The sequence below is a fragment of the Stegodyphus dumicola genome, chromosome 2 (assembly GCF_044657685.1).
Source record: "Stegodyphus dumicola isolate Sdum_Otavi_A_Nest chromosome 2, ASM4465768v1".
In the NCBI taxonomy this organism is placed as follows: Eukaryota; Metazoa; Arthropoda; class Arachnida; order Araneae; family Eresidae; genus Stegodyphus; species Stegodyphus dumicola.
Genome location: NC_140769.1, coordinates 3,892,770 through 3,915,055, shown reverse-complemented (window position 1 = coordinate 3,915,055; position 22,286 = coordinate 3,892,770). Strand labels below are relative to the sequence as shown.

The 22,286-nt window shown below is 35.5% G+C and overlaps 1 protein-coding gene across 1 annotated transcript in view; it reads right to left on the bottom strand.

Annotated features, from left to right (window-relative positions):
* The window catches only part of LOC118187605 (tyrosine-protein phosphatase 69D-like), a 393,140-nt gene that overhangs the window by 191,707 nt on the left and 179,147 nt on the right, over positions 1 to 22,286 (bottom strand). Inside the window, exons 4-6 of the mRNA XM_035357863.2 lie at positions 18,141 to 18,210; positions 13,263 to 13,384; positions 899 to 1,118 (exon numbers count right to left, since the gene is read on the bottom strand). Of these exons, the coding sequence (XP_035213754.2) occupies positions 899 to 1,118; positions 13,263 to 13,384; positions 18,141 to 18,210 (412 nt within the window). The remainder of the gene's footprint in view (positions 1 to 898; positions 1,119 to 13,262; positions 13,385 to 18,140; positions 18,211 to 22,286) is intronic.

Below are 22,286 nucleotides of genomic sequence, written 5' to 3'. Positions count from 1 at the left end.
GTCCCTGCATTGACCAAGTGCAACAGCATGGAACTCCATCCCACAAAATGACATCCGGGATCTGAACGACACAAATACATGCACATTTAAATGCTTGCATTCAAAATTCTGGCGGTTACACCAACTATTAATGTACCAGCATTTCAAATTGCTGTACTCGCCCTTGTATTAAATGGTAATCTTCAAAATTTAATCAATTAAATACGTTACCTAGACAAATGTATTGTCAAAATTTCATTACTCTAACAATTTTTTCTTTGTTTTGGGAATTTTGTTTCTGTCAATATATGTGATTTTGTTGTTGAATCGAATTTTATGTGGCGTAAAAGCCAAGCACACGATATTTAATATTTAATAAATAAACACATAAAATATTACTAATGAAAGAACAAAGTTTTGTAAAGCCATCTTAGTAAGAAAACTGAACATTGATATGATGAACTAAGAGAAGACTGACCAAAACAGCAAAATGTATGCCACCTCTTAACCGTTTGTGATTCGAAACGTATACTGCTTTTAAAATTTTTGTAATTTTGATGTTTAATTGCATATGGCGTAACTGAGAAGAATATCACCGCTTAATAATAAAGCTAAAAAGACAAAACCAAATGTTTATATAAGTTAAACTCTACTGATATACTACTTAAATAATACTTTTTTTAATACTTTTCTTAACTTAATACTTTTTTTAACCCTAAATGTTGCCATTTTGTTAATGCTATCAAAAGAGTCATGCTGAAAGGTAAGCGCTTACTGTAGATTCAAGGCTAATAAACAAACACATTTCAAATATATGATATTAAAGGAGCACAGTACAAAATGTCGGTTTATGATGACAGATGTATGATGAATGATTTGTGAAAATAATAAAAAAAACACTAAAAGTTCTCTATATTACCCGATGGGGGTGACATGCACTTGGATTTGTCTGTGGGGCGACTGGAAGGTCCACATCCCGCTTTGTTGACTGTACATACCCTAACCGCATATCTCGTGTTGGGTCGGACGGTGCTCTTGAAGGCCTTATTCTCCTTTTGCACCTCATTGAACTCTTGGAAAGTGTCCAACACCACGTGGCCGCTACCGTTACGGTACCGAGCTTCACCTTCAAGAGTCACCTAAATGGAAAAGCAAAAAATTAAAACTCTTCAGACTGTGTGTGTGGAGGGGGGGAAGGATAAATAAATTCCTCTGTTTTGAATATATTTGTAATGTTCGTTTCGTTACGGTTCCCGCTTTCTAAATGACGAATTAAATCAGAAGCCAGAAAATTCGATGTAGGTATTAACATAATGTACTACCACTATATATAATTATTAGTAGGAATATGGCTAACAGGGAAGTACATTTCCTAAAGCAGAAGGCAAAATGTTACTGTTACAGTCGTTAGGGTTTTTCAACGCTTTATTATTTTACTTTACATTAAGTCTGCCACAGAACATTAACTATAATCTGTCAATTAAGTTGACTTTATGATAGGGTTACATGCCTCTTTGAAAATGTGATAGGATTCTATGGGTCTCTGTGAACAGCAGTCTTGTTGAAAACTGACTAGCAATTCATTATACTTGGCTCTCGGAATCGCACTGCCGTTTAATGAGTTTCTGTACGTTTAGGGAAAAATCGCAGCTAATGCATTTTAAGATACTTGGAAAAAAGTCACCACATTGGCGAAAAATCATTAAATTATGTCAAATTTACGACATTTTTGTTGTTAAGGCTGATTAAAAGCATTTCTGCCTACATTTCGAAAGCGTCTCGTTGAGCTATTTCTACAGTTTAAACGTTGTTGAATTTAGAATCAAGAATTTACAGTTAGGTACAAGATAACAGACCTTATACACAAAGTATATGACCACAAAGTTAATGACACAAAAATACATTTTAAAACTTATCACTCTAAATGAAAAATTAAATAAATAATGTAATACACAACAGCACAGCACAACACAAAAACAGCAATGTATCAAAATGATTTAAATATTTAATAGAAATTTACAACAATATTAATTAAAAAAAAGGGTTAATTTTGAAAAACTTATTTTCAAACAAAGTTGATTTTTTTATATTAGGTAGAGTGATTAGGTTATTCTGGAGCAAGAAGACATGAAAAATGTGCAATACACACGCAGGGACTCGAATACGGACCTCTCGAATACGCGCCGAGAGTGCTACCGGTACACCATGAAGGCATGCAGAAAGGAGGGAGAAAATACCTTATATACTCCCTCCTTTTAAAGAGCTACTGGGGATTAGGAGACCGTCAAATCCCGGTAGTGAAGAGTCATCATCTACCACCTTTTAGTTCGGGCGCCACTGTAGAGTCATTAGGCTATTTTGAAGCGGGAATACGTGAAAAATGTACAGTGCCCTCGCCGGAACTGCAACCTGGACCTCTCGAATATGCGCCGAGTGTGCTATTGTTACACTACGAAGGTATGAAGAAAGGAGGGAGACATTACCTTATAATTACAGTGGAAAACCGAGACAAATTTTCTCATCTTAAACACGTCGTACTCAACAAGTAATTATTATTTTAATTATATCATATTGTTCTATGGCCCTATATGTTCCTGTATGCATATTCAAATTTCCTCAAATTCTAATTAGTTTTTAATAATTAACAAATTATTATTTTTCTGGTTCTTTTCTGTATGTCACTATTTTAAATTCATTTTTTTTACCGTTATCCTATTGCTGTAACTCTTCTTCACATGACGTTTTTTACATTGCCTGTAAAACGATTTTGCCACATGTTGAGCTCTGTTGCGCAAAGCCGACTGTACAGGCGGTTTAACCTACTTTTTTCTTCGTAATGAGGTATTTCTGCTCAATTTTTCCAGAAAATTTTTTGTGAAGTCTTTCTAATTGTAATATTTCTTACTCATTGTCTACTAAATTACAAATTGTTTTGGAATATCTATTTTTTTAGTGACCTTTTCCATTAGATTTGAGGTTTATATGTGAACATTTCATGATGATCATACGATATTATTAATACTATCATCTAAGTTGTTTTTTTATCATTGAACTGTATTAATTAATATATGATATATTATCTTTTTATCAAAAATCATGAATTTCACATTTCTATCTTTTATATTGGTATACCTGATTACTGTTACTATATGCATCGTATACTCATATTTTGCTAGATACAGGGGTTGGACAAAAATATGGAAACACCTTTAAAAAAACATGTTTCTTTGCTTAATATGGTGTAGGAAACCCGTTGGCATCCAAAACAGCTTGCAGTCTTCTCGGAATGGATAAATACAGTTCCTGTATGTTTGCCAAGGGAATATTATACCATTCTTCCTGCAAAACGGTGGCAAGTTCAGATAACGATGTTGGCGGTGGATAACGAGAACGCACTTTCCGTTCCAATGTAGACCACAAAGGTTCGATGATATTCAGGTCTGGTGACTGCGGTGGCCAGGGGAGATGAGACAACTCATCCTCGTGCTCAGAAAACCAGTCCTGGACAATGTGAGCTGTGTGAACAGGAGCTTTGTCGTCTTGGAAGACACCATCACCATCGGGGAACAAAGTTTGTACCATGGGATGAACTTGATCGGCCAAAATGTTCACATAAGTCTTGGCAGTCATGTGCCCTGACACAGTTATCATGGGGCTAGCAGAGAAACACTACATGGCTGCCCAAACCATAACAGAACCCCCGCCATGTTTCACTCTTGGCAACAAGCAGTCTGTATTATAGGCTTGAGATGCCGTTCTCCAGACGTAAACTCGGCCAGAAGTGGGAAACAATGTGAAAGAAGACTCGTCAGACCATATTACTCGCTTCCACTGCTCTATAGTCCAGGCTTTATGACTTAAACACCACCTTTTCCTGTTACGGGCATTAGCATCACTGATGAGTGGCTTCTCAATTGCAGCACGGCCAGCAATTCCCTGTTTATGAAGCTCCCTTTTAATTGTTTTGGTACTCACAGGGTTCGGTAACACAACATTCATTTCAGCAGTAACTTTTGCAGCTGTGGTCTTCTTATTTTTCGTCATGATTGCCCTTAATGATCGTCTGTCACGATCACTCAGGACACACTTTCGTCCGCGCTGCGATTTAGCAGATGATGTTTTTCCGCTTTTCAAATATGCGGAATAAATCTTCGATACAGTACCTCTTGAAACACTAAACACCTCGGCTACCTTGCTTACGGAAGCACCTACCATACGTGCTCCAACAATTTGCCCACGTTTGAGGTCTGTTAACTCTGACATAATGCAATGACAACCTCACATAACAGTACTCCGACAGTAGTCAAAAACGCCAGCGCCAAATACATATTTCATTAAAATCAATCTTTCTTTTCAAACATGCATTTCACAAGGTGTTTCCATATTTTTGTCTATCCACTGTATATTTTATTTTTATATATTATGAAGAGCTATTTTGTTTTGAGTAGAAACACACTGATAATGTAATATAAAGTCAAACCAATGCCTTTGATGAACAGTTATTCTTGGGCAGCTTTTATTTAAGTTGACAGTTCTTCATAATATTTAATTATGTCTATTACTTGCAGTTCTTATTGCCAGTGGTTACAATTGGTGCCAATATTATATTAATTTTCCTAATATTTGGTATTTATTATCTAATTATTAATTACAATCTGTCATGCAGGTACTGATTGTTATCTATATCTTACATCTGACGGTTAACTTATGTTCTTACTGGAATTAATATATATTATAAGTTCTCTATTTTGATTTTGATATGATTTATTTGAACTACTACGCTCTTCACTTAGTAATACTAAGACCATTATTTTATTAGTGTAGTTAAGTGTTCTTGGTCTTCAATGTGTTGGCAAATAAACATGTCTTATCTCTTTAACTATTCTACTGCAATATGGATAACCATTTTAACTTAAATAATATACCTACATGTAGTACCAGTTATTATTACATCTATGTAGCGGATTCTCTATACATCTGTTCTATATTGTGGCAGTATCCTTTTCTATTTCTTTTATTTTTCACTAAGTTTTCTCAATGTTTATGCTCTACATTATTGTGATTTAGTTCATTTAGTTAGTTTTAGTGTTTAAGTATCTTGCTCTATGCGTTTTGTTATTATGTCATGCTTATTGTAAAATTTGCTGGCAGTAATTAGCCCTTGTATGGCAATGTATTTTTGTGTTTTCTTTAATAAACGCCCGGACGGTTGGTTTTATTGTCTCTGGAGGGCGCGTTTGGTCTGTTGGACTGCCCTCTGGATGGTCCGGGCGCTGGGCTTCGGTTCCTGATGCGGGATCTCATCTTTATGGCTCTAGATAGTGGACGGCACGGTGCAAAACCGATTAACCATAATGCTAAAGGGACAGTGCCCGTGCCCCCCGTCACCTGTCACCTGAAGAATGAAGTTGCGTTTTAGAACCTTCAGAAATAAAATCGATTCTGGTTTATGCCAGAGGTGATTATTCGCCAGCGTCTTTTTTTATATGTCTTCATCAGGCATACATAAAAGAGTCATAGGATAATATTGGACATTTCCCGATCGTTATAAACTAGAACTGTGCATTTTTTGCTGAAGCTGAACTAAAAGTTACAGCTCTAATCCTTGCGTGGTTGGAGAGTAGGAAAGCAAAATTCTATAAAAACTTGTAATTTGGAAGGGAAATATTTAGTGCAAAGAATAAAAGCAACGATCTAGGTATTAACATATTCGCCATTTCCGACTCCACTTCAGCATGGTAGGTTAAGGCATTGGCAGTCGTATCGTTAACGATAGACCTGTGCTCAAATCCCACGGAGGGTACACAGATAGTTAGTTTTGTGTAAATGTCACAGATGGTTTAGTTTGGTTTGGTTTATGTGATTATGGCAAAGCCTCGGGGGCTATCTGCCTAAGGGAAGGGACACCTTAGTGGAGGATTTTCTAAGGGAAATTGGTTCATATACACGTTACATGCGGGGAAAACCACGACAATGCCCATGCTGTCGGCCCATTCGCCGAACTATCAGTGTTCAGCGATTTTACCGCTCGGACGCAGGTGGGCCCTCATAGATTACCATTTCTCCGAACATAATTACGGCCATTTGTAAGTCATCGAAAATACTGACTAACTGTTTGACGTTGATCTCTCTATACTAATGTTTTTTGGTTGTCTGCTCTGATCCTATTTATCGTATGTGTTGATTCTTTCTGTAGCATGTTACTTCTGTTTCAAAATCTCTCATATGTATTTAACATGTATATTTTTATAAGTAATCTGCGTATATCTCTCTCTCTTGAACATTTGAACTCTTACTAGGTTAGAAATGAATAGGTGAATAAATTTTGAAATTTATCGTTTTCTACCTAAATTACACAGATCTGTGAATAATTAAAAATTTTACAATGAGTTTCGATAGATATTGGGTCTTGAGCCGAGTACTCTAATGATTACACTGTTCATCCCCTGAGACACAGGCCCCTTAGTAGGTAACTGCAGGCCACGGTAAAGGGTTTCTGATATCCTTGATAAAACGCTAAGATGACAGTAAATTTAATTAGTCTTGGTAGTGACCCGTTCATTATCTGGTTGTAGTCTGTTGGCAAGCAAGTGTCTGTCGCGGCGATTGAAGCTTAAATAGAGAATTGTGTGAGGCAGAAGAGCAGGCAAATAACTGATGAGGCTTTATGGATAATTTTTACGAACCGAAAGTTAAGTGCGGTCAAGTTGTAAGGACATGTGCCAAAAACTGGGCATACGTCATTTAAAAATGGTCCCGTATCGGCCGCAATCAAATATAGCGGAACGGGTCAACAGAAATATAGTGAAAATTATCCGTAGTTATGCTAAAAATTTTCATAAAAGCTGGGATAACTATGTCAATGAATTTGCTTTCGCCCTTAGGACCGCAAAACATGATACAACGGGCAAAACTCCTGCTGAGTTATTTCTAGGCAGAAAGGTTATAACACCGTTAGATAAACTATTTTATGTGCAACAAAGAGCCCCAGAATTTAAAATGGGTGATATAGAAAAACTAATAAAAGAAGCAAAAAAGAATACGGAAGTAGCACAAAGAAAACAGAAGTTATACTATGATCTGAAACGACGGGGAGTAACTTATAAAGTAGGGGATGAAGTTTTAAAAATTAAGCATTCACTTTCTTCAGCACCAGAAGATAAAACTGCCAAATTTTTTCCACGCTTTGAAGGACCATATGTTATAGAAAAAATAACTCACGCTGTTGTAGTGTTAAAGGCAAGAAATGGTGAAACCTGTTCCGCAAATATTGATCAAATTAAACCCTACTTCGATCGTAATAAAATGAAAATCTTTTCAGATCTTTTGCAGGATCCGGTACGGCAGACACCGCAGGTACAAGTTCCAGAGGTGGGAAAACGACAAGTACAAGGGCAAGCCAATGAGAGACAGAAGCAAGTGAAAAGAAAATTGCCCCGCGGAAAAATTGAAGGTAAAAAGAAAAAGAAGCCGTTCCACCGTCCAGAAAACAGAGTTCACGAACACCCCCAGAATGGAGAAGGGAGAAGGACGACGTATGTGGAAAGGACCGGGAGAAAGGACGGCAACTATAACCCGACTTTAAAACGGAAGATCGACTCATCCGACAGAACTCTCCGCAGCAAAAGTCGCCGAACTGCGGAAGGGCCATCAGCGGCGGAGGAAAAAGTACAAGAAAAATTTGAACGGCCAACAACGAGGTCCAAGCAGGATCACGACAGAAGTTTCCCGGTTCCACCAAGACCAGCTGCCTTTAAACGGCCAAGACCACAAGCAGAGGACAAAAGGAAGAAGTTCAAGGGTGGCCGTACTGGTGAAAAACGGAAGCTTCCAGAGGAAAGCACTGAAGGGCGAGCCCGTACAAGAAGGAGGATCAACCAAGCTACTATCTGCTATACCTTTAAAGACTGGGCCCAGAAAAGGATGTCTGAATATTATAAAGATAAGTAAAATTTTATGTTATTTTGCAAACTTGAGTTAATCTTTCATTCTTACTGCAAGTGGCAGATTTCAAGAAGTTTTACCTCATGCGAGGTCTACCTTTATCGCCGAAAGGGCGAGAAATGAGTTGTGACCGATTTTCTTATTATGTTTTTCAATTACTCGCGCGTAAAACTAAAGTTGATGTATAATAGCGTTGTGTAAGAACTTAAATATTGTAAAAAAAGTTATTGTATAAATTTTATTTAAAACATTCTAGCAAGAAAGAAGTTTTAGTCTGAAAGACTTTTTGAAATGTAGTATTATTTCAATGTAGAAAGAATTGGCACTTGCTTTGAAAAGAATAGAAGTTAACAATGTACTACTAATGTATGTTTTCAAATGTGTAAAATTAACGGCATGTTGATATGTTCTTATATACATGTGAACTGTTATTTTAAATGTTAAGAAATACCGTGATATGGTAAAAGTGAAAGTAATGTTAAAAATTTGTTATTCGTGTGACTGTAAAGTTTAAATCATGACGAATATATGTTAAAGGTTGAATGATGGAGTTAGGCTCTCTGACGCTACACTTTAGAGTTAGCCACTTTTAGAATAGTACCTCAGGGTTTAGAGTTGAAAGTAGGGTGTGTTAAGAGGTCTCGTATGTTGAATTTTAACACGTTAGTGTTTTGATTGTAGGAGGAAGTGTGGCACACGTAGACAGAAACACATTCGTGTTTGGTATTCTTTTACAACACATGTCAGAGAGCACGGGGAGAGATAATTAAAATAGTCATGAATGAAATAAGAATGTTAAGAGAAGTATATTCTATATGTTATTTGCAATGTCATTCTGTAACATTTCATTAAACTAGTTTTCCTTCCAGATCTCTGGAAGGAACCAGAATTGAATAAAGCTCCTGTTTAGATGCAGTACAGATGAAAAAAAAATTGTTGTATATCCCGGGAGCTGCTATTGTAACAAATTTCTTTCTTTTAAATTTTCTAGTTTCTAGCTAAGTTATGATTGTAAAAGGTTGGCCTCGCGTTAGTTTTTAGAGCTAAAAGTTTTCAACAAGGTCGTTTTAGACCTCAGTTTCAAACAAATTAACTCTGACGGGAAGTATGTAAGGGTCTTAAGTTTTACTAACGTTTATTTTATTTTAAATCTTTACTATCACTTCTTATTTTCTACTTCCGGCCAGAATTATAAGCGTGAAGGATTTTATGCAAAGTTGTCTGGCGAACGCCAAGTATTTAAGTGTGGCCTTTTTGCCAAGCAGAAGAGAGGAAGCCGTGAGTTCGAAGCAGGCCGCTTACCTTAGAAGTTACGCAGTTGCTATTTGCCTTCCAGGCCAGAGGTTTTAATCCTCTTGATAAATTAAACGTATTGTAGTGTTCACAGTCTCTGTGCTACATACGCTTCCTATTATTATAAGGCCAATCTTCCACGTATATTATTCTAAAGTTAAATTAGAGTTTAGTTTTATTTTTTATACCTTTTACGTTAGACCCCGAGTGGAGGGTCATTGTATTCCGAAGTACGGAAGTCATTGTATATAAAGAAAAATAAAGGGTTTTGTATACCCTTCGTCTGTATCCTGTCTACTTACTACAATTAGTGAACATAGCTTTAGTAAGCTCTCTGTTCCTAGTCAGGTCATTGTATGTTTCCGAAGAAGGTTAGAAGAAACATTGAACCTGATAAAGTGTCTAACTATGATTAGCTGCAGAAGATCGTTTTTTTCTCTTCTTTCCTTTTCCATTACAATATTTGTGATTTTTGGCGAGATATTATAACGTTCGTTTAGCTTGGGCGACATGGGACAAACCACACTGAGAAGTTATACTATAAATGCTTAAAAAATTAAAATAGGAAAAGCAATCTTTCGGAACCGAACAACGAATTTTACTGCTGGGGAGAAAATTACCGGAAAATTGATCTCCTGGAGAATTCAAATCTTTGTAGGGGGAAAAAATTCTGCTCCTGAAGAAGACGGATCTGCATTTGATTACCTTCGAAATCGAAACAGTTTCATTCCAAATCTGTGGCAAGCCATTGTTTCTTTATTGCCTAATTTTAAATTTTATATTGGCGTGTTTCGCTTCTGTTCAAAAATCCTATATTTGATTTGATAGTAAATCACTATATTGTGCTTTACCGTACATCAACCTTCGTAACTTTATAGCAAAATAATTAGAATAGATTCAAGTTTGGATTATAAGAACAGGCAAGGTAACGTTGATATCCTTAGATCTTACTCAAGTGCGGTGACAGCATAGTGTTTAACCAGCCAATTGGCACGAAGCTAGCGACTGTGCACAAAGCGCAATTGTGTTGCGATACACAGAATTTAAATCTTTCAGTACCGTCTAACGTAATTTTTGGCTAATCTACAATCACATGTTGCAATCAGATGTTCATCGTTTTCTACAATTACATCATATATCCAGCACACTTGGACAGAAACAAAATTATACTCACATACTTGACAGCAAATAACAAAGCTTACACTGAAGTTTAGTAAAGGAATATAGTGCGAAAATATGTTAGACATTCATGTTTATTTTGTAAAATTATCTGATGTGGGCATCACATGACTTCCTTGTATGGCCTATTAAATAATGCTTTGGATGCCTATTAAATAATACAAATTTTTGCTGCACTTATTTAAACTTATTTCCTCGAATTTTCATTGGAGATACATTTCTCATTCAATTAATTCAATTCTCACTTAGCGGCAAATCAGAAGTACATAAAATCTCAACCCATCTTCATTAAAAATTGTAAAATGCGCTTAACAACTTAACTTAAAACACCAAACGCAGTTAATAACAGTTAAAAAATAATTTTTCCAATTAAAATTAGAGTCTTCTACGCGAAAATAATCAATTCGGCCAGATACGAAGGCAAAAGTTTCGGCGCACAAAACTGATTTAAAATGGATTAAGAAGAGTTTTTTTCGTGACGTTTGTAGGTATCTGTGTTACTAAGTTAACTTTTGGTCTCACTCGGCAAAACGATCCTAAAAATGCTGCACAAACTGACTTCATTCACTATTCTACTAAGAGTTTCAAATGTAAACAAATGGCGGCCTAGTTAGGCCTAGCGCCACTTAAACTTTTACGTTTTTTATAATTCAGCAAGTATAGCATGCAGATTAACTAAAGGCATAAATATCTTATCCAAAACATAAGAACAACATAATTCAATCACTTTAAAAGCAAAAAATACATAATTTACCAACATATAAGAATAAAAACTGAAGTTATAGCAATACCATATACAAAGTTTCAAAGTTCTACGCCGCTTTTTTTTTTTTTTTTTTTTTTTTGAGTTTCGCCAATTACGCAGGTACGTACAGTCATCGCGAAAAAAACTCTTTTGAAACCATTTCTAATCCACTTTACAATCTGTTTAGAAAAAAAAAATCTGATGTGTACACCACATGACTTCCTTGTACGGAATATTAAATTATACGTATTTTTTCTTGCATTTCATTTAAACTTATTGGATTGAATTAAATCTACTTCGCCGACAGCGCATAAATCACAATAGAATAAACGCAGTCTTTAACATTCACTCTTTGTTTAACATAGCGACACTCTGGCGCTAGGTTCACTTAACAGTATTATATTTCGTTCATATTATAACTCAGAATGCACAAAATTTATTTCATTTAAAGAATAGAATTATCTAATCGTTGCCACATGTTCTATTCAAATACTATAATAAAGCTAGAATGATGTATAAAAGAAATTAAGCAAATAAAACAAAAAAGAAACAGTTTTTCACAGACGATTGAGTATTTCTCATTCAATTAATTCAGTTCTCACTTCGCGAGAAGGCAAAAATACATAAAATCTCAAAATATCTATATTAAAAATTACGAAGTAAATATTAAACAGTTATTTCCTCGAAAAAATTCCAGAAAAGATTAAGCATGATTTAATTGGCAATAATAAATGAAGGCGTTATCTTTGTGGTTGCGAAGCTAAGTTTTTCTAGATTGGCAACAAATCCATTAGTCTGCTGTTTCAAATGTAAACAATCAATGGCCGCCATAAAAAAAGGCTTTGTGGCACTTAAACAACTTTAAAATTGTTGATAATTCTAAAAATATTGCATACAGATTTACTAAAAGCATAAAAACCTTAACTGGAAGATAAAAACAACATAATTCAATCCTTTTTAAAGCAAAAAATGTACAATTTACAAACATATATGAGTAAAGAAACAGATCACTGAGCCGGTTAACAGAGTGGATATATATGTAAATATATTTATATACGTTTGGTGCGGCCGATTGCAACCAAAATATGAGACGCCCATTTACATGTTATGCCAGTCCTATATACAAAATTTCAACGTTCTGAGGCTACTCGTTTTTGAGTTATGCGAGATACGTACGTACATACGTTCGTACAGACGCCACGAAATATTCTCTTCAGAATTAATTTTAAAGCAGTTTTATAATTTTTTTGAAGGAAACGAATCTTTTATTCTGTCCTTACGTACAGATATCACGCAAAAACACCGTTAAATTGCATTCGATAGTGGCCGAAATGGATATTTTCGTTGAAATATGCTTCCTGAAACTTTTCGCGATTACAATACTTCCTTTTTACTACGTACAAGGAAGTAAAAAGAGTCTTTTATTCTGAGTGTACGTACAGATGTCACTCCGAAACATCGTCCAAATGCATCCGAGAGCGGACAATGGATATTTTCGTTGAAATATGATACCTGAAATTTTTAATTATTACAATACTTCTTCTTCTTCGCAGAATGAAGTAAAAATTTTATGAGGTGTCCCAATAAATAAATACTTTTCGAATAAAGTTGTAGAGTCATTAGGTTAATTGGAAGTAGGCAAGATGAAAAATGTGCAAACGCTTTCGCCAGGAATCGAACCACGGGCCTGTGGATACCGGCTCAGCGTGCAAAACCACTACACCACGAAAGTAAGTTAGGAAGGCAGGAGAAATACCTTATAAAGTTACAAAATTCTGTAAATGCCTTTTTGCAATAAAGCATAAACTTTTTATCTTTAAAATAAGGTCCACCTGTATCAACGATCTTGTAATATGGCTTCATATAAGTAATCTAAGTTAATAATAAAAACTAAGTAGAAGTAACTTATTTAACTTAACTTAGTTGCGGTCGCACACTTTTCTATTCCTAATTGCAATGCATCGTTTAACGTTCTTGAAGAGCATTGTTTCATTCAATTTTATATTAGTACATAGTTTAACATGTTACTTACATTAACATTTTGTGTTACTGAAGCTTATCAAATGCATTTGTTAGTAACAAATGATAATTTTAGGGAAAGAGACTATTGAAAGCACATTACATTGTAAGCTTGGATGCTGCCTCTCACATTCTTTGGTGTGTCCCACGTGACTACCACATAGTTGAGGTTCTGGGTGCTGTCATGGAAGCACCGCATTTCGATATTTTCCGGTGGGTCAGCCACTGCAATAGAAGCAAAGTCTCATTTTTGAAATATTTCTGCACAAATCCATTATAGATATTCCATTTATCAGGGCAATAATAAAAACGATACAATGAATCTGTTAACAGTGTTAATACAGCAACATTTCATTTATTCGCAGTCAAGATATACGAATTGCCGTTTTTCTTTTTTGAGGCATTTTAAGTTAAGCTTGCGGTTTATTTTTCTACTTTCGCTTTCAAATTTTAAACGGTGCTTGAATTTTGTTACAATAATTTAGCAGAATTCTATTGATCAGCCTCCAATGATCAGATCAACATTATTTTTATTTTATAGTCATGTACAGTAAAACGTTTTTAGGTCATCTATGTTTTTTAGATTATCAACAATTAATTGGATTTGCTAAGAGTATTACAACTTCATTTATCTGTATTTTTATACGGACCCGTTTTCTTTCGAATCACTCGAGCTAATTGTTTATTTACGCACTTGTTAGCTTTCAGCCCAAAAGGGTTATTAATTTCGAAACGGTATTTTGCATAGAAACACTTAAATGCAATGTATTCACTTTTCAAATTGCTGCCACCAAAAATCATCGCCCTGTGTTATATTTAAATAAATTAAATAACGAAGCGTTTCTCACATTGTGAAAAAACAGCGGTACTAAAAGCCATCCAATTCTGAATAACCTAGTCCTCCACCCGGAACATTTAGAAGTCCGAATTTTGAATTTCGAATTTGTTTTACTGCCTGTTTCACATTTTGTAAAAATTTAAAGAATTTTTGATTAAAAAACTCTACGATCTCAAAGCGAGCAATGGCAACGCTGTAAGGAGAACATTTTTATCTCCAGCGCGCAAGACTGTCTGTCGGAAAGGGTAAGGATATGCTGTTTTTAAAAATTTTGTGATTTTGTAATCAAATTGAATTTAATGTGACGTGATATTTAATAAATAAAATATACGCACAAAACGCTCATAATAAAAAAGACAAAAAAAGTTTGGTAAAGCCATCTTAGTAACAAAACCGAACATTGATATGATGAACTGAGAAAAAGATTGAAAAACGAAAACAGAAAAACATATGCCAACACTTTAACGCTGCATCGGAAATTCTACACGAATGCTGCTTTTAAAATATTAGTAATATCGCTGTTGAATTCTATATGGCGTAAGTGCGAAGAGAATGATGCTTAGCGATAAAGCAAAAAGCGAAAAAAATGGGTTAGTAAGAGTGAGTAGAAATGATGTTAAGAAATGACACCAAATATGAAGTTAAGACTTGTTATTATTAAAATTTCTGCTTTCAAAAAGTGTAAACGATGTTTTAGAACACTCCGTGTTAAGTATCTGGTTCAGAATTCTTAGTGGTTTTTAAAAATGTTTCATGAAATTTATGACAACGAGCTTTATTATCTTCCCCACATAAAAAGAATGATCATTTATTGAGCTAAGGAGCAGAATATGAATTTAATCCAAAGAATCTTTTTATTATAAATGCAAAAGTTGTTAAATATGTATTAAAGAAGGCAAGCCTGACTGTGGCTTCGGACGCTGGCTAAAAAGACTATAAACAGACCGGTTTGGGTGTTTCTTTGATTACACTTATCCTTTTACGCACTGAAGAAGCCTACGGTGAATGTTTTCTGCGAGATATCCTGGCGACTTCTCTCGCCGATTCGGTGTGACAATTTCGAATAGCAAAGTCTTCTCTGTTTTTCACGTAATTATTTTTTTCTTAACCTTTAAACGTCTTTAATATTTTTCTATCAAGATGATTAAATCATTCTCGTCGAACATCTTGTTAGAATGAAGAATATTTCGTAAATTCAGAAATGAATCCCCAGGCAAGTTCTTTACGCCATATTTGCATCGACACACAGTCTGGTCCTAATTGAAGGGAAGCCATTGCTTAATATACACGTCACACATGAGGAAAACCACGAAAACGCCCATGCAGTCAAAAAATTCGCCACGAATCGTACCCAAGATGGAACTAGCAGTGTTCAGTGATTTTACTGCTCTGCCGCTGGAGGACTCTGCATCGAGACACGAGATCAACTAAGCAGTATGTTTGGACGGGTATTTTTCGCTCCTTCCAAGTCCTATAATATTCTACAAGCAGTTGATCTAAAAATGATTTATAATTCTTGCGATGAATATATATTTTTCACTTCCTTCGGTTTCCTATATCTTCTGCGATGGGCTCGCGAGTGCCATCATGTAATTAGTGTTTAGCTAGATTTCGATATGATTAAATATGGATTTCTAAATTTCTACTACAATAGCAATGTTCTGAATAAATATCTGTTTCACAGGTGAAGATCTAATGTTCTTTCATGACACCATTACGTTGGTAAGTTAAGGTTTATCTTTTATCCAGTTTTAGGTTATTAAGGGACACCAAACTCAAATTCAATTATTTCTCCTTTTTGGGTTATTGCAGACAACCCAACCACGACCATAATAATAATAATTGCTCCTTAGTATATGAATAATAATAATCTCTCTATACAGATAAAAATCGTTTCTTAATATTTTTATAGTTGTCGGCAACATATTTTCCTACAGTATTCAAGATGGTTTCAAAGGAAATTTCTCAGAATGTCTTTTTCAAAATGAGAACAGGTAGAGAAAGATAAATTCGTCTTCCAGTTAAAACCCAGATACATATATCTAAAAGTGTTCTAAAATAACACATCTTTGAATTCGTTCGATCAGTCATGCATCTAAGATATATTTCTATTTCTTCAATGGAATAGCCATTCAGTGGATAAATCTTTTCTTCAGACTCTCCATCACGTGCACTTGATAAAATTGTTTCTGGAATATCTATTATAATCGTTTGTTGCTATGGCGTTTCTTGCTATCACACGTGATTCTGTTATGATTTTCAATAAAAGTGCACTATCACGCTGAGAGGATTTGGTTAGTTCCTTAACGATTGTATGGATTTTGATATTTATATATACAAAGAAGAATGTTTGTGTGTTTGTTTGCGATAAACTCAGTCACTGCTATAGCTATCGTCGCCAAAATTTCTGCAATTCTTTCCTAGTTCCTGGGAAAGGTCGACGTCTACTTTTCTTAAAAAAAAAAAAAAAGCTAAAATCAGCAATATTAATTAAAAACTCTGAAAACGCTAAGTTTCGCCCTCATTTTTCCGAGTGGCAACAGTCTCGCAAGCTGGAGATAAAAATCTGCTTTATTTCGAGAAGTGTTGCCACTGCTACTTCCTTTCATATCATAGAGTTTGCTAATAAATAATTTCGACGTTTCATAATGAAATAGAATTAACATTGTCAAATATTAAATACATTATTCTGAATTCTAAAAATTCGTGGGAAGCCATTTCGACTGTTCCCAATTTTCATACAACATTAATCAGCTTAGATATTAATTCAAAAAACTCTGAAAACACTCATTTTCGCACTCAGTTTTTCGAGTGGCAAAATTCTCTCGCGTTGGAGACAAAAATGCTGTACTTCGAACAGTATTTCCACTGCTTTGAAAAGTGCTTCAGTGCTTCGTGGTTTAAGACATTGCATCTTTTACTGTGCGCCATTAAAAGAAAACCAGCATTGTAAAACCTGGAAAGCGTGCTCGATTGGTTCCATGTGTCCCATCCAATCGGCTGTACATTTTGTTCCAGGTATGCTTACACATCCCTATGATAGTGTGCAGGAGTACCACCTTGTTGGTAATTAAACTTGGCATTACCATACATTGCAGAATGGCAGGGAAAATGGAATCAGAATGCATTGTTAAGTACCTTTTCTCCAATTACAATACTTTCAAAACGGAAAGGCCCACTGAGTACCTAACGAGACAAACCACACCACACCACATCACACATTCACACCAGGCAAATTCACAGCCTTTTCAACAGTAATGTGGGGATCATCTTCACCCCAGTACATATAATTATGCCTGTTGGCAGCTCAATTAAGTTTAAATTGTGCTGCATCCGACCAAATAATGCTACCTGTAAATCCCGGTTCACGTGTAAAGATCTTCTGAACCCATTCACAAAATTGTACCCGACCACAGCTCAAGATCTTAAGCCGATCCAATTTTTTATTATGGGGCACAATAAAAAATCAGGTGCACTTTCGTCAACCACGTAACCTTGACATACTTTGGGACGACATTCAAGCGGTGTGTCAAGCAGAAATCCCATTGGACACTTGGGTGCGGAGTATAGAATCAGTCATGACTCATACTCAGAAGTGTAGAAGGCCACCATTTTGAATATTTGCTTTAAACACCATTTGTAACATTCAGTTTGACCAGAAAGAACGTTTATTTTTCAAACTGGACTATAGCCTTACTTTTCCTAGGAACTTAACTTTGTGGGCTGCAAAATAAATTTTCTGCGACACTTCAAATTGAGTATATATTTTTCTGAAACACCCTATATTATATTAAGTTGTAATTCATACTTTGCCAGTTTGTCATTTGGCACTAGGTATTCTCTAGCATGCCTAGAAAATGTATGAAATGTTAATCGTTTCATAGAGTGAAGGCCAGTTTTTGGCATTCTATAAAATGCCTGGGTATTTTACACAGAATGTCGGCTTCCATACACTGTCGATAACATGTGCATAGATTAAATGTGTTACTCTACTCTGAATATGGGAAACGATAAATGAAGTACATTTCAACTGCAACCGTCAGCTCAATTTTTATGCTTATTTTAAAATTGCATTAAAAAAATTAAACGCTTTTTTCTAACTATGCAAACAGTTACTTATGAAAATACTTTAACCATACTTACTGCCATCGGATGTAATGGCATCTAGTTCGTCGGACCAGCTGCCGCATCCTATTTGGCTGCATGCCTGCACCTGAAACATAAAAACGCACATTTACAATTAAAGAATGCAGATATTACAAAACAAATTTGTGATTAAAGAATGACATGTACACTGCGAAAAACATAAAAATAAATTAGGTTTGTAACATAAAGGAAAGAGAAACTTAAGAAAAAAAAAATCTCATCCTAACACAGAAACAAAATAAATTTAAAGTTATGAGTTCGTTCATCATCGGGGATGTACAAAGGTTTGAGCAAGTTGGAACAGAATTGGCGTATGCACAATCCACCAGCCTTAAGCTGGTTTCCGCTGTACAAAGTCAAATGCAGAAAGAGGATGGACACGGTCAAATAATAGCATTCAAGAGATAAAAGCATGGGTTTGTGTTATCGCCCACGTTTCCCATGCCATAGATGTAGGGTTCAAGTACCAGCCGTGGGCTTTTTTTTAAAACTCGTACAAATACGTGAACGTTTTCATTAAATACTACTATATTAAATCAAATACTGTAATCAATTAAAAATAATAGTTAACAACTTAACAGGATTCACGAGAAGCAATCAGAAAGCGCTATGGGTGAGACCACTGCTCTCTAGCGGCCGTTGCTGAACCAAAAAGAATGCGCTAGAAACTTTTCTCATTTTGCAATCACGTGGCGGATTAGCGTTAATAGATAAGCGCCAACATGAAACCGGAATACAACACAAACAGAATGAAACATGTGTCTGACATAATAATAGCAAGCTAATCGGAGGTGATAATGCGTGATGACGTCACGAACAGGATGCAGCACGTCCGGGGTTAAGCCGCGTGGTTGATGACGTAGCAACCCTCGCGTGCTCCTTGGCAGGTCCCCCTCTGCGAGCGCCAGCGGCCTGTGGCTCCAAACCAACGTTTTATACCTACTAATGTATATGATGTTTAAATAAATGAAAACTATTTATATTCATGGCCCTCCTTTGGTATTAATGCAGGTTTGGAATTTTATCCCCATGTTGTCGATTAAACTAAAAGATACGTATTTCAATAGGCAGCAATAGTATTATATGTCGCAAACCTCTGGCTCAGCTCATTTAAGTTTTCTGGAGAGCGAGGACAAGTAAATCTCCCTCTTTCCTAATCGTTCTACAAGTACTTTGTAGGATTAAGATCTACTGATCTCGCTCATGAAGATACTCGCCAATGATGCATATAATATAGTGTAAAGGTGAACTATATCTACCATTAAAGAAGAAGAATCACAGATTAAAGCAATGTTTGATTTTATATCATAATCGATTCGGATATCATTTCTATTCATCTGAGCAGCGCTAGATCCCGCAGGACAATGAACCATCTAAATTGATCCCTACCCAAACGAGGACGTTATCTTTTCGATAGAATGTTCTGTATTATCTTCAGATCATATCATGGTATGTTATAGAGAACCTTTACTCATTTACGAAATTTACTAGTAATCATTACTTTCTTCTTCAAGTGACATGCTTTCTTGTTCTTTTCAGTCGCTGGGCTGTGTATGAAGATGTAAGTGGGGTAAAAGGAATGGGTCTTCTGGCAAACACTCCACATCTGTCCAAGAGGTGTTGTAAAAAACAAAATTCCTGAATTTATTTGACATCCACGGAAAAACCCTGAGATTCATGAAGTTTAAGGAAACCCCATAAAAGTGCTTTAATGAAGTTCGCGCAGCGATAAAGTTATTGCTCCTAACTAAAGAAACACTGCATGAAGGTCTAAAACTCACCTAAGTTGCAGTGGAATTTGAATGTGAAACGCATTAGCTCCAAGATTTCGATAGCTTTTCAAATACGATTGGCGTATGCTTTAGACACATTGCAGATGATCACTCTGCCTATACGATTGTATAGGAAAACCGATATTTAGTAGTAAAAGCTAAACTCAATAAACTTTATACGATTAGCCAATATAAAAGAAGCTTCTATTACACTGCAAAAACGAAGATACCTCGCCGAGTCATGGCTCAGGTTTGCATTAGCTAAAGTTAAAATGCTGAATAACTAATAGTCGGTGCGGAAGTTTCCAGAGAGCACCGCAATAGCGTTAGATAAACTGAAACTGGACGGTGAAGATATGAATCGCCCAGTTTTGGTGGAAGTCTTTGTTCTCCGACGACAGCCAGCTCAATCTACAGCGGGAATCTGACCCCGATTTATTTGACATGAAAGGAATAAAGCGTACGTGCAAGAACGTATGTAGGATAGGTATGGTTATGATGGCGAGGGGAGGCATTAATGACCGATTGGTGTACTGAACTACATGTAATAGACTATGGTGACATGCTGTTGCAGTTGGCGAGGCATTTGATTTTAAAGATAATAATACCACGTTTCATCGAAGCAGAAACTTGAAGAATTTGCTGGAGAATGAGAATATCCATCGAATCCCGTCTGCTTTTCTAAATCAAAAATCTCATTGAAGAGGTTTAAGGCTTTAAGAGAAAACGAGCTGAAGCTCTTATTTCCTTGATGCAAGCTAAGAAAAGTCTAATCTGTGACCCAAAGAAGGGGTAGAAAAGTTTTCGCCAGGAACGTCTAAGTCATTTCGTAATGATCATGCAACAGTGTTGTGATTCTGCATTACAGTTTGAGATGGATATGGTTATTGATACGTAATTTTCATTGATTTTTCTTCCATAATCAACGGTTAGGTTTTAGGAGCAAAGAATTTACTATCATTGTTTAGATTGGTTATTTGCAATAAGGTATTGTTTATTGTCAAACAGAAGACACAAATATATTGCCATATTTTATATTCATCCATATACAGTTTTTCTCTTTTAAACGCAAAATATTCGCTCGAGTTTAGGTTTTCGAAATATGTTTATATTTATTAAACAAGGTTATAAGGTATTTCTCCCACCTTGTCAGCATGCTTTCATGATGTTAATGACCAGCACAGTCAGAGCGTATTCGAGAGGTCTGTGGTTCGATTCCCGACGAGGGCACTGCATATTCTTCCCGACTTCGAAAAATTCTAAAATACTCTACAGTGGCGCCCGAACTAAAAAAGGTAATGACTGATGATTCTCCGCAACCAGGATTTAGTAAATGGATCCCCTAATCCCCAGTCGCCCTTTAAAAGTTGGAGTATATAAGATATTTCTCCATCCTTCTTAGCATGCTTTCGGGGTGTAATGGTCAGCAACGCTCGGCTGTATTCGAGAGGTCCAAGATTCGTCCCTGTGAGGTCATTGCTCATTTTTCACTTCTACAGCATTAGAAAAACCTAATGTCTCTACAAGATGAACCATGAATTTTTATATAAAAGGGTATGAATTTTATGGTTGGGAAGAAGGAGTACATGCAATATATATTGCCTACCTCTGCGAGTTGAAAAATTACGTTCTCCAGTCTTCTGATGCAAAAATGGTTAAAAAATGTCATAGAATGGCGTAAGGGATTTTTAAAAAAAATTTTCAGTTTCAGTTAATGCAGCAAATTTGAGCTCGTAATTATCTTTAGTATTTAAAAGTCTTGATTCTTATTTCCTTTTTGTTGATTTTACAACAACCAATCAAAAGGACAGAAGTTTCTGGAAGTTTCTCTTGCATTCGCAGATAATTACACAATTCTCTTCGTCCATTTTCCTATTTTCAGCTGAAGAATAGAATTCTGGGTAACTTCCGAAAACTATAGCGAAAAGTGTTTTATTTACTTTATATCAATTACTGTTAACAGTTTTCTTTATTTTGCATCCATTTTCTAGGAATGGCTTCAACTATTTCTCAGTTTCTAGAATGCAGACTTTAAATTTAATTTAGTACTAGCTTCTTTTCATAAAGTGAATAGTATTTTATTAAATTCGTTAGAAATGCAGATGAATAACAAATCTAGCTCTAACGAATATAATAAAAGGAACAGCAAGAATCGCTTTAGAAACGAAGTACATATTTTTCTAGTTTCAAAACAGAATTCTATGAAGAGCAAATATAAGATAAAGCAGAAAATAGCTTTGTGTTTCTTACTCATGCTTACTCTTCTTCTACGAAAACCTTCTTTTTAAAGGAAATATTCAAACAGAAATTTACAGAAGCAATTCTTAAGGTTTCATTTCAAAATTATATTTGCATAAAACTGAAAAAGTAT